General features: G+C 44.1%; 5 protein-coding genes across 5 annotated transcripts, besides 1 other annotated feature; 2 read left to right on the plus strand and 3 right to left on the minus strand.

Moving 5' to 3' along the window:
* Positions 1-104: 104 nt before the first annotated feature.
* On the plus strand, positions 105-1,363 carry TSTA_002820 (MSF1 domain protein; the record flags this gene model as incomplete). Its single annotated transcript, XM_002487827.1, has 2 exons — positions 105-148; positions 514-1,363. The coding sequence occupies 2 exons, from the start codon at positions 105-107 to the stop codon at positions 1,361-1,363; spliced, it is 894 nt and encodes a 297-aa protein (XP_002487872.1).
* Positions 1,364-3,677: 2,314 nt separating this feature from the next.
* On the minus strand, positions 3,678-4,753 carry TSTA_002830 (uncharacterized protein; the record flags this gene model as incomplete). The annotated part of the gene is made up of 2 exons (XM_002487828.1): positions 3,678-4,341; positions 4,380-4,753. The coding sequence occupies 2 exons, from the start codon at positions 4,751-4,753 to the stop codon at positions 3,678-3,680; spliced, it is 1,038 nt and encodes a 345-aa protein (XP_002487873.1).
* A 756-nt stretch (positions 4,754-5,509) lies between these two features.
* TSTA_002840 (florfenicol exporter, putative) lies at positions 5,510-9,819 on the plus strand (the record flags this gene model as incomplete). Its single annotated transcript, XM_002487829.1, has 2 exons — positions 5,510-7,213; positions 8,373-9,819. The coding sequence occupies 2 exons, from the start codon at positions 5,510-5,512 to the stop codon at positions 9,633-9,635; spliced, it is 2,967 nt and encodes a 988-aa protein (XP_002487874.1). The 3' UTR covers positions 9,636-9,819.
* Positions 5,513-6,658: a mobile genetic element.
* A 35-nt stretch (positions 9,820-9,854) lies between the features above and the next one.
* Positions 9,855-10,754, minus strand: TSTA_002850 (uncharacterized protein; the record flags this gene model as incomplete). Its single annotated transcript, XM_002487830.1, has 2 exons — positions 9,855-10,040; positions 10,098-10,754. 2 exons carry the CDS (start codon positions 10,752-10,754, stop codon positions 9,855-9,857), a joined length of 843 nt encoding a protein of 280 aa, XP_002487875.1.
* Positions 10,755-11,447: 693 nt separating this feature from the next.
* Positions 11,448-12,531, minus strand: TSTA_002860 (arsenic methyltransferase Cyt19, putative; the record flags this gene model as incomplete). Its single annotated transcript, XM_002487831.1, has 5 exons — positions 11,448-11,485; positions 11,543-11,686; positions 11,761-12,103; positions 12,157-12,261; positions 12,334-12,531. The coding sequence occupies 5 exons, from the start codon at positions 12,529-12,531 to the stop codon at positions 11,448-11,450; spliced, it is 828 nt and encodes a 275-aa protein (XP_002487876.1).
* Positions 12,532-12,950: the final 419 nt, after the last annotated feature.

The raw sequence follows: 12,950 nt of genomic DNA on the forward strand, positions 1-12,950 counted from the left end.
AAGATCAGTTTTATCTGACCATGTTGACATCACCCTAGCCCTCTCCACAATACGGTATATGTGACCTATCATAGGGCATTAGTGCGCCCAACTGAGAAAGTGGCATGAGTGCCCGAATGAAATTCTTTGTCTGCATGGTTGCCCTGTTGTTCGTCTGATGTTTTGTTAGCAGGAGTGATTAAGCTGTTCAGGTTGTTTGTTGGAATTGAGCAGCGGGAATAGAATGCGGAGATAAAGATGGAGGAGCCATTGACCAATAAGAGCTCCGGAATGTCTCATGACTAACTCCACCACGTGAGATTTGCACTAGCTCTAAACAGGAATAGCCGCACGAGCTCTTTTTGCCATCTCCCAACAACTTCAACAACTTTGAAAACACTCCATCACATCATCTGTTCATTATCGTTTTTAACGATCCAACACATAGTTTTACTTGTGTTTCATTGTCTACATCCATTGTATAAGATTGAGGGGACTATGAGACACTGCTGGTCGATGATTGTCTGAAAACAGCCCTCACAAAACAGTAGTAGCAGCTACAAACCCACCTGTCAATGCCAACATGAAATTCTTCGAGCTTGCCTCTTCCTACGACTACTCCTTTCCCGCGGTCTCGCTTGCCTATTTTCTTCGCTACCCAAATCCTTACTCCAAACATGTTTTGACGTCAGATGTTATTGATCGCTACGTCGATCCGGACACCCAGCGACTGCACACGACACGATTGCATCTCAAGAAATCCAAGATTCCATCTACACTGCTGAAACTGCTACCCAAAGGCATTGGTGGTAGCGATAACTCGGGTCAATCTTATATCCTTGAAACAACTGTGGTTGACGCTAAAGAAGGATGGATGAAGACAGAGTCGAGAAACATGGAGTGGACCGGAATTCTGAGTGTTGTCGAAAAACAGCATTACGAGCGTGATATGCCTCCTGAAGGTGAGAAGGTGAATGTCCGAACAACCGTAACCTTCGTCTCCCGATTGGGTCAATCGAAACTGCTCAATCGTTCCCGGAAAGCAGCCGGAGAGTCTTCGGAACTTGATGAAGAGGCACCTAAAAGAGGCCTGTTTTCATCACTGTCTACTGCCGGTATTCAGCGGACGATTGAGCTCATTGGTGTGACACGTACTAGAGATGCAATCCTTCGGAGTAAGGAAGGCATGAATGTTGTACTTGAACGACTTCGGCATGGTGGCATAGTCGCCGTTCTAGAAGGAATGCGCCGTGATCGTGAAGGCCTCCCCTCTACCATTGCAGCTGGAGGCCCCATGCGTTCGGAGAGTACCACAATGTGGCGTCAAGCCTGGCTTGGATCCAGCAAGACTAATGGATCGACATATGTGGAGGATGATGACTAAACGACAACAACTCAACAAATGTTCTTGATACCGACTCAAAACTCAATCGATGAAACATCTCGCCTCTTCGACTTTGTTTTTACATTTCGACTTTTTCGTTACCAGCGCGGCGTTACGGAGTTCATTTTTGTTTAGGAACTTTTTCTCCCCACTTCTTCCAACTGGGTCTTCACTGCTGTAGTCTCGAACTGGTGTATTATCGTTCTTCTTTTGTACTCCATGTCGACACATTGCCGTGCATTTGCCAGGAACTGTCGCGGTTTTTAGTTCGTTCATTAGCAACAGCATTACCAGCGACTTACCAACAACATTTCACCACCACGACTACTCTATCGCGGTGGAAACGGAGTCCCATGCTTTTCTTGTTCATTATATCATGTCAAAGTGCTTCTTCATTATCTATCATGGGATATGGAGTGAGAGGATGGGCAAATTGACAAGAAATTTGAAAGCTTTCGGATGATTGGACGATGTAGTTTGTCCGAAACTACTACATGTTAACAACGCCTCAGAGGGTGCGTTGGTTACATTCTATCTATGTATGAGTATCTAGTAGCTTTTGATTGGAATCATCAGAGTTGATTGATTGTATTGCATTTCTCGTCCTTTAAGCTAAATGTAGGCCAGCAAGGTTCTTAGTCAAAGACTACCAAGATATTGAACGGACTGTCATTCAAGTCGGTGACTGACAGAAAGTTGTCATATGGACCTAGGTATATCATGCAAGTCAGCCTGCTTCAGAAGCAAGATAACATTTACTAAGACGCGATTATATCTACTTGTTATGCGCATGATTAAGGACACACTGCTGCCTGGATTTTCTTCCAGTACCATCATATAACCATTATACTTTTAAATAGCTGCTAAAAACTCAAAACTAATATAGCCATGCTGTAATCGATTCATCCTCCTTTTGTATTATTTTCTGCAGATGTCTGCCTAAGTAGGGGTCTCGCTTACAATATAGGTCAAATGTAGTAGTATAACTATCTCATCAGCTAGAGCACTCCGTACTAATTTACCTATATGCACCTAAACTAACATTTTCCCTCTCTGAAGCGCACCTAGACAAATAACTTGTATAGTAGATGAGTCATTTCTGCTTAGAGTCACTCCCTTATATAGTTCACGTGCACTTCCTTTGTTTTCCTCTGAGAGCATCCTGCCTCCTACCTTTTCTACGAAGACTCGCAATATCAACAGCCAAGTTTCTCAGGACTACTATGCCTACGCATCCAGCAACTTGCATTTCGTGCAATAGCACTGATGCTTTCCATCGATGTCAGCATCTCGTTCTTGATTTTTACCCTTATTGATGAACACGGCTTATCTCGCAATCCTACTCGCGACAGAAACGAGGCTATTTCAGGATCTTACCTCCACACCTTGGCAGAGGAGTGATCGATCCTTTCTTTAGCTTCCAGGTCTCCGAGTTGCCTCCAAAGCCATGGCCAGTATCGCTTGCTGGACTTTCGCTCTTTATCATGACAAGCATGTTCAGGATCCCCTGGAGCATTGTAATTTCCGATATTGAAATATTGTTTTCCATTTGTCTGCTCTGGTAGTACGCTGTCTTTACTTTGAATGTGTATTATGCGGTTCGCGTGGTTATTATGCTGCTTCTTGCGCTTCCATCTTAATGTCTCCTGATCCTTCCTTTCTGACCTATCTTCGATTGCGTTCAGCTCCATTTTCGACCTGGTGAATGCTTGTTTTGCTGTATATTGGGACAACGTTTGATCACTCTCTCTGTAGTAAGTGTTCTCTCGAGAAAAATAGTAGTATTAATCCAGTGTAATGGATTGATGAATGATGGGATGCTCCTTGGGCTTCACCGAAATACCTTATTTTGACGATCCTTGCTTTCTTGTGTCCATGTTTTTGTTGGAATCTTTATCGCTGCTTTCATTTGGTCCCTTCCAATTGTCCTGTTGGATGGTCCGTTGACATTTTAGTTGTCTCGCTCATGTACCAATCCATCCAAGGGATCCAAGAGATATAGGGCATCTGCAGTCAGCATCAGCAACCTTGGTAGAAGTTCACCCTCACCAGCAGGCAACTGGGTCCAACTTCTTCGTACAAGGCGAGCCAAGAGCAAGTAATCTTTATTGGTGACATTTTCGTCTCTGGAAATTCGTACCATTAATTCCTATTAACTATTAGCATGATCGGTAATAAACATGGGTCACTATACGTACCTCAATACATCTCAACTAGCAGAAAGTATGCCATCAGTAAATGTCTCTCATCTATGAGAGGGTGTTAAACAAACATTAATTACCGGAACATGGATCATCTCAGCATAAAGTCATTTTCATTTCTGAGCCCTCATTGTTAAGAGTGAAAGCTCTGGCTTCTTCATCATTCCAGGGTCCGGGGTCTCGAGTACTTCCCGCTGTACGCTTTGCGACTGAGGCTCACGTTTTTCTCCAGGTCGACCAATGCCTTTCTTTCCTGTTCTCACTCTTGGAACAAGTTGTGCTGTGCCAAGAGTATCTTTGAGCACGTTCAAATTACGGTATTTGTTCACCCTCATGATCTTCCGAGGTCCTTCATTGTGTATAATATCATTAACCGGACGGCGCTTCATTTGGAACCCGATGTAACTGTCCTCGTCCAGATGAAAGTCGAAAATAATCTCCTCCAGCGACTTGTAATCCTGCGGTTCAAACTGGAAGTCAGGGAGGAGATGATCATCTCTTCCTTCTCGGCGTGTCAGGATTGGAGGGGGGCTAGATAACAAATCCCCTATCATCTCTATCGGCTTATTTTCGCTGTCTTCCCTTCTCTGTTGTTTGACAATGTCGATTGCATTATTGATGTCTTCCTTGTTCAGATAACCGCCATAGGAGAGAAGCCACCAGACCACGATGGCACATTGGTGGTAAACAGCCAAGTGTAAGGAGTACCACTCATCCTTCGAGCTAAGAGCGTCCATATTTAATGACAGGGTTCTGTCTGGGATTTTGCGCAAGAAACTAGAAAGGTATTTCTCTCATCTTGGGGCTCTTCAAACTGGGCCGCCAGTTCCAACACGACTTCTGCTAAATCTGAAAGTGGCTTGTGGTTGGTGGTAGGTTGAGGGCAAAAGAAGGTTGGGAATCGCTCGATATTCGTGCTCACTCGGTTCCTCAGTACATTCTCAATATCCCTAAGTCGCTTGGTACTTCCTGAGGCTGCTTGGGACAGTGGCATCTCACCATGCTGAGTCATGCTGACAATGGCGCTCAAGACATTCAAGGCCCCCTGATCGTCGTATGGCGTGTCGAGTAAATCCAAGATCTTCTCGACCAATTCTAGATATTCATGCTTCGCTGCTAGGTGCAGAGGGGTAATATCTTCATGAGCAGGAACCAGTGTACCTTTTTGCTGATTGCAGAGGTATTCCATGATTTTAGTATAGCAATTTTAGTATTACAATTTTAGTATTACCCCCAACTGCAGCAGCATGCTGCAGTATAACACTTCTCCATCCAAGAAAATCTTTCCTTCTCTTTATTCATACAAGCTTCCATCAGCTCCTACCGTCCGTTGATGATTTCCCGAGAAATGACAGTCTTCGTATGTCGATCCAGACTTTCGTTGGCAGTTCTATCTGCCAATCCCGATAAGAGCAGGTCGTTTACCTCAACTGACTCGCGGTCATCTGAGATGTATACGTTGTCATCAGTCAGCGACCGGGGAAAATAGACTTTTGTTCCTAGGATTTGAAGGACTATGGAGATATAGCCGCCTCCTACGGTGTCGCTTAAGGGTGTATCTCCCCAATCATTCCTCTTGCAAATAACAGTCCGCAAAGCGTCTCTACTCCCGTCCATTGGAATAGAGGATGGTTTCTCAAGTAGGAGTTTACATATTTTATTTCTTCGTTTCCCTCATAAGAGGCCATTTATAACGCGCCTCGTCCGAAATTATTTATCTCCTGGATATTTGCACCTTCTTCAAGGAGTGCTATTATTGCATCTTTACTTTGGGTTTCCGCGGCCAGGATGAGTGCAGTGTTACCGTTTGTATCCCGAGCTTCAGAAGAGGCACCTTGCTGGAGTACCGTCCCTCACCGCCTGAGGAATAAACCCACCTGAGGAATAAATTTACCCCAAAACGCGAAAAATCGCGAATATTTCACACCGCGATATATCAACCAATATGGCTTCAATGGAGCTCGCACTTGCAGCATTACGTTCAGCGGATCCTGGAGAAAAGCCTAATATTAGTTTGGTTGCAAGAACATACGGCGTTAGCCAATCGGGCCTTTATAAACGTTTTCACGGCGTTACAGGCTCAAAAGAAGAGCAATACGACAAGCAACGAATACTCACCACCACGCAATCAAGAGCGCTTATAAAATGGATAAATCAACTCACCGAGCGAGGCCTGCCCCCTACAAATTCAATGTTAGCGAACTTTGCAAGAGAAATATCTGGTAAAGAGCCTGGGAAAAACTGGGCTTCACGCTGGCTCAAGGCTCATTCGGATAAGGTGATTTCTCGCTATTCAACGGGCCTTGATTCGGATAGAAAAAAGGCAGATTCGGCATATAAATATGCTTTATATTTTGAGCTTATTGGACGGAAAATACAGCAATATAACCTCGGCCCAGAGCAAATCTATAATATGGATGAGAAGGGCTTCATGCTTGGAGTAAGCACAAAACGGAAAAGAATCTTTACTCGGCGCAAATATGAGCAAGGGGGCTATAAGCAGCATCTTCAGGATGGAAATCGAGAATGGATTACAACAATTGGTTGTATCTGTGCCAATGGAACTGCTTTAGCGCCTAGTCTTATTTATATGGCAAAATCGGGCTTTATACAGGATTCTTGGCTTCAAGATTATGATCCCCAAACACAGAGATGCTTCTTTGCAGCCTCAGAGTCAGGGTGGACTAATAATGATATCGGATATCGCTGGTTGGTGGATGTTTTTGATAAAGAGACAAAATCTCAAGCAAGCCGGGGATGGCGCCTTCTTATCCTCGATGGGCATGGATCCCACGTTACAATGAAGTTTATTGAATACTGCGACTCGAATCGAATTCTATTAGCAATCTTTCCGGCTCATGCAACACATACTTTACAGCCTCTTGATGTCGCTCTTTTCTCGCCTCTTTCTAACGCTTATACGAAGCAATTGGATGATTTTATAAGGGATAGCCAAGGCTTCACCCGGCTCACTAAACGTGACTTTTTTCGCCTTTTTTGGGCTAGCTGGAATGAGGTTTTTATAAGCAAGAATATCAATTCAGCATTCAGAACGACTGGTCTATATCCCTTTGATCCGGAGATTGTTATCAACAAATTCAACAAGAAAATCACCAGCCGGCCATCCTCAAGCGAATCCGGAGCTTCAATTATTCCTCCAGAAGATTGGAGACGGCTTGAGAAGCTTGTTAAAACTGTTGTTAACAATATTTATGATGAAAAGGCTGTACAGCTTCGAGAAACGGTGTCACATCTTTCTACTCAGCTTATCTTGCTTCAAAATGAGAATCAAGGCCTGAAAAGAGCTCTCATAAATGCAAAGAAGCCTAAAAACAAGAAACAGCCTTTATTACTAGGTTTACCATCAGAACAAGATGGTGGAGCGCTTTTTATGAGCCCTACTAAGGTTCAGCAAGCTCGTGATATTATTTCTCAAAAAAATGACGAAGCCGCGCAGAAGCAGGCTCATAAAGATGATAAAAAGCTTCAACAACAGCTTAAAAAGCAAGCTAGAGAGGCTGAAAAGGTTAAAAGAGCTCAAATCCGACAAGAAAAACGCGAGCAGCGTGAGCAAGAGGCTGCGGAAAAGCAACGGCTTAAGGACGAGCAAGAATTGGCTAAGCTAGCTGATTTACAGCTTCAAAATGATGTTATATCAACTCCAAAGGCTTCAAAAAGGCCTACAAAGCAAATTTCTAGGCAAGCAAAGCCAAGAGTGCAACCTGAGGCTCATGTGGAGGATAATGAGGTGGTTGTTACTACAAACCGTAGGGGCCGCGCGATACGGCCCCCTGCACGTTTTCGCGATTAACTTTTATGCTTTTTAGATTCGCCATAGCTTATTTAGTGCTACACCAGAAATTCACTATATTTAATTATTATGTGGTGTTGTAAAGCTTCAAAATATTCTGTACAGTAAGCCGTTGAAATTATTCCTCAGGTAGGGTTATTCCTCAGGCGGTGAGGGACGGTAAAGGTTTGACGAGATGATACCCATGTAAAGTGATACCGGTTATTCCATTAGTAAAAAATAAAGAAAAAAAAGGAAGAAGATAAACCGGATACTTGGGGGGATACCAGTTATTTCTCCAAATATCTGTATGTGCATATAGTCTTGGAAATTTTTACTATCTGGTATCATAATGCGATCTTGTCCAGTCTTTCGTTGTTATGGCTCAGGAGGAAGCCAAAGCCGGACCGGGCCGGTAACGGCAATTCCCTGGAAGATGCAATAGCCAATTAATCAATGGGTCATACTAGAATGGAGTCTATCTATTAGTGATATATAAGGAGTCAGATCTACCTACCTATATACTATCCTTACTCATGTCGAAAATAAAGAATTTTGACCCAGACTGGATAGTTGATTCTGATCTTCACCGCATCACTGCTATCTTGCAAATTGACCATACTACAGAATCTTCAGCAGCTCAGAATTTTGATTTCGTTACATTCAGAGATTATTCCTATCGATGAACATATGAACGATGGGCCAGTCAACTGAAGGGAAATCGGGCTCTGCGCTGGCCCCAGCTAATGGAGAGATACGGAAGGTCAATTCGCAAGAGCACCTACCACCGCCACCTTTTTCGGTCTTCTCGCAATTCGAGAAAGGATTGTATGTCTATGTGGCTTCCTTGGCAGCTTTTTCATCTCCTGTTGCTTCCAGCATTTATTATCCAGCCATGAACACGTTGGCCAAGGATTTGCATACTAGTCTTACCAATATCAGTTTAACAATCACAACGTATTTGGTACTGTTTCTCTCCCCCCGTTCTACGAACATCGATTCCTTACAGTTGCGATAGATATTTCAAGGTGTATCGCCCACAATTATTGGGGGTTACTCAGACCGATATGGCCGGAGACCAGCTAGCCTTCTCTGCTTCACAATATTTGCTGCAGCTAATATCGGCCTCGCACTGCAGACAAATTATGCAGCTCTACTGGTGCTGCGCTGTATGCAAAGTGCTGGTAGCAGTGGTACGACCGCTCTATCAAGTGCAGTTGTTTCTGATTTAGCCACAAGACAGCAACGAGGTAGTTATATAGGACTTGCTGCGCTTGGGTCTTCACTTGGGCCGGCACTTGGTCCGATTATTGGAGGTTTGTTGGACCATTTCCTGGGGTGGAGAGCCATATTTTGGTTTCTGGCAATATATGCCGGTGTGATGTTTTTGGTATACCTCATTTTTATTCCAGAAACCTGCCGCAACATTGTCGGTAACGGGTCTGTACCGCCACAGTCATGGAACAAACCAGTTATACAATATGTGAAAGCCAAGTTGAAGGATAAGGATAGTCGTGAGGATTTCCAACCCACAACCACGTCCAAAAGACAGCGGCCAGGCATACTGTCTTCTATCACGATCATCTTTCAAAAGGAGTCATTCCTGATTCTCATTTTCGGAGCTTTTCTCTATGCTGGCTATATCCTGATCCTAACTGGGTTACCGCAACAATTGTCATCAACGTACAATTACAATTCAATTCAAGTCGGTCTATGTTATATTCCTATCGGTATCGGACCAATAGTTATCAGGCCAATAGTCGGTCGAATAATGGACGCCAACTTCCGTCGCCACGCCCGAAAATTAGGTGTCGAAACTGTTGACAATGTCCAACATGATATCGACAATTTTCCGATCGAGAGAGCCCGCCTTGAGATTTCACTGACATGTGTCTACATCTCATCCATTGCAATTCTCCCCTATGGATGGGTAATGGGATTGAAGCACCCTCCTCTTCCAGCTGCACTTGTCCTCCTCTTCTTTATGAGTCTTTGCACCTCAGCGGCGGTCCAACCTTTGACTGCACTAATCATTGATATCAACCCCAAAAGCGCTGCTGCTGCGAGTGCTGCATTCAACCTGGTTCGATGCCTCCTTGGGGCGGGAGGTGCGGCCATAGTAAATCCGTTGCTCAACTCTATTGGGAGAGGATGGACCGGTACTCTTGTTGCACTCACTTGGATCGTGTTGAGTGTCTGCTGGTGGGCAGTCATCATATGGGGTCCGCAGTGGAGAAAGCAGGCGAAGGGAAAAGCTGAACTGAAACGAGAGAGTGCTTAGATCAAGAAAAAGGATTTGACCATGTAATATAGACGAGTCATTGCATGTTCGTATTACCACTTGCCGGATCTTACGCCCTCATCATCATAACTATTTCTCTGACATAGAACCCACAGTGAAGCACTGCTAGATTAATGACTGATGTACTATTTGTTGCCATAAATTGAAAAGCTAATTTTCTTCCAACATGTCTGCAAGTCCTTCAGTAGTATACATGGCCTATTCAATTATTTTCCAGGTGAATTTCTTGATGTGATTCACTTGAACATCGTTGATCTCAAACACCCTGACCCAAGGGCGATAAACAGGGATAAGGGGAGGCTGTACACGCCATTCGCCGCATATCGAATCAATATCAACCTCAAATAGCTCTTTATATGCACTGTTCAACTCCGGGGACCATTTCTAATTCAAGTCAGCAATGCCAGAATCAAACATGAAGCCTCAATCAGCTTGTCATACCGTTGCAGAAGCGAGTTTTTTGAATGCTTTCATAAAAGCTTTCCCTTCTTCCCATGAACGGATTCTCGAACCACCTCTCGTTAAAAACTGATCTAGACGGTAGCCATGCTCGCCCCATGATTGATATACCCTGAAGCCCTCCCTTCCAATTGCCAAGGCAAAAGAGTGTGTAAAGGATGTAAAGTCAAAGTCCACATCGTTACGACCAACCTCGGCCCTTTCAATTATTTCCACATCGATCAAGCTCACACCTAGTACAGTGACTTTTCCAACCTTCCCATCGATAGCTGCCTTCTTGGCCTGGGCAAAACGTTTGGGAAGATCAACACTCGGGGTGCTGGAGATCTCTGCCATAGTAGGGAACCCGTCAAGATTCCGGGATTGCCATGTGAGAGTTTTGAGCATGAAAGCCGACGGTGGGCTTGCAAATAGAAGGACAAGCGTACATGCAAGTTTGCAAGACTCCCAGGACACAGATTTAGCGATCATGGATCCCGTGGTACGCATCAGTCTCTCATCGACATACACAACTGTCTCCACATACATCGCAGCCTGGAAAAGAGCCTGGAATTTATATGATGCATACGCAGGGCCCTTTTTGAAAAAGTCCTTGAGCACCCTATCCAGTTCCTCCAAAGGGGTGTACGGGAGTCCCATGCTTTTGCGCACAGCGAAGGTTTTTTCGTCGACTTGATGCGGTCCCAAAGATTTCCCCGAGGTTTGGTCGAGCTGGTTTGGATTACAGGGATGCGACCTCGTTGGACGAAGGATTTTAGACGTCTGGGAAAGAAGTTCAGGATCAGGGATCGAATCTCTTTGCAGAGAGCTGTACAGTAAGTTGTCGCTCGTTTGAGGGTACTGATGGTGAAGATTTCTTACCGCCTGGACTCGTATTCTGACTTTTTGTTTTTGGATTGTGGCATATTGGTAACAGTTATTTGAGGGAAGCCAAATCACCTAAACTCAGGTCTTGGTAGAAGGCACCCTCAGATGATGGAATTCGGAAAGTTGATAAGTAAGAGAGTAGTAATGAGGAATAAAAGGATTCCAAAATATTCATTTTCTTTTGTGGGAGACTTCCAACTAGTCTCTGATGTTGGGGACAAACAGATTACGCCCGACCTTTTCCGCCAACATCGACCTCGCGTAATAGGTAGATTGCCCAGGTGATGGGTGTCTCAACGTGCAAAGACAGCTTGCCTACCTCTGACAGACACTAAATTTTACAGGTCCGTTGCTAATATGCGAATGATGAGTCTTCTATACTCCCTCAGGAGCTTGTGGTAATCCATATGCCATACTTAGACGTCTAACACACAGAAAAGGACTGGAAATTCACGTATAAACATTCTAGACAGCGGGTTTGACAGCATAAATCTGAAAGGAACCTGAATGATACTTAGCACTATCACTGTTGAACAATTCTAATAGAGTCTTAAACTTACCAGCACACTCATTGTAATCAATATTCGCCGAATCGGCCTTTTGTTCCTTTGAGCCACTTGAGGGGCCGCAACATGTACTTTGTTGTAAGTAGGAGGACTCTTTATAGAGATTGAGATTTGATTTCGTATCAACAAGCAATATGTCTAAGGGCATGTCAGCATTCAGTAAGTCGTGCTTACCTAGGTGTAATCTTCAAATGCTCGTACACATTACATACCTTGGAAACCGGCTTGTCGGAGATATTCCTCATATTCAGCAACCTGACTGGCACCCGCAATACATCCCATATATAGCGCCATATCCTCGACGATGTTTTTGGGAAGTGGTTTTCTTGCTAAGATGTCGCTAATGGCAAGCCTGCCACCAGGTTTCAACAATCGAGCAATTTCATGGAATACAGATCCCTTATCCTTTGCTGGAACGAGATTTATAACGCAATTGCTGATGATACAGTCAACGCTGGAACTCGGGAGAGGAATTGAAGTGATTGATGCTTCAATAAAAGTCGCATTAGATAGACCAGCTGCTTTGGCATTCTCGATCGCGAGGTCGATCATATTCTGTTCAGTCTTTATCAGCCTGTGGGATTATGGAAAAAAATCGCATTGGTCACCTTGGTCATGTCTATTCCTATCGCCTTGCCAGCGGGCCCAACCTTGCGAGCTGCCAGAAAGACGTCAATGCCGCCTCCACTCCCGAGGTCGACTACAGTCTCACCCTAGGTAAATAAATATCAGTGAATAGGGCATTTCAATAGGGCATGGATAAAAGAATAGCCATCATCACTTACCTCTTTTACGTTCGCATATGCCACAGGATTACCACAACTTAGACCGAGATTTGTCTTCTCCGGGAGAGAAAGCAAGTCGTCTCCGCTGTAGCCAAAAGCCATGGCAATCTTCTTCTCGCCATCTTGTTCTTGATTAGTGACGATTTTCTTTGCTATGTTGCCATAGCAAGCCTGTACTAATTGGTAAATATCGGCCATTTCTGCGATGTATATATGCTAAAATAAATCAAGATCTTCAGTTTAGTAGTAAGGAAAATGGAAAGTGGCAAGGATATATTCTCTAGGTATGCTTTGATAAGTTACCAAAGCAAATTGTGAGTTAGATAACGAACTAGTTGATTCAAGGCGGGGTAGAAAGAGAAGCCTCGGATGTAATGAAGACAGAACTCCCTCCTCACCGTTATAGCGAGATTGGACTCTATCGTATAAGCTTAAGATCCACATACATTTGTCCCGCTTGTAACAGAAAGAAACAATATGACACATACGTGTATCTATCTTCTATTAAAAACACTTGGCTAGTATGTCATTCCTCATATACTATTGGCGCCCACGTTTCCCACTAAGGTATGTGATATGAACCGCATGCTACCGCCTAGATACTCATCGACATAGTC

This window comes from Talaromyces stipitatus, genomic scaffold (assembly GCF_000003125.1).
Source record: "Talaromyces stipitatus ATCC 10500 scf_1105507295517 genomic scaffold, whole genome shotgun sequence".
Lineage (NCBI taxonomy): Eukaryota > Fungi > Ascomycota > Eurotiomycetes > Eurotiales > Trichocomaceae > Talaromyces > Talaromyces stipitatus.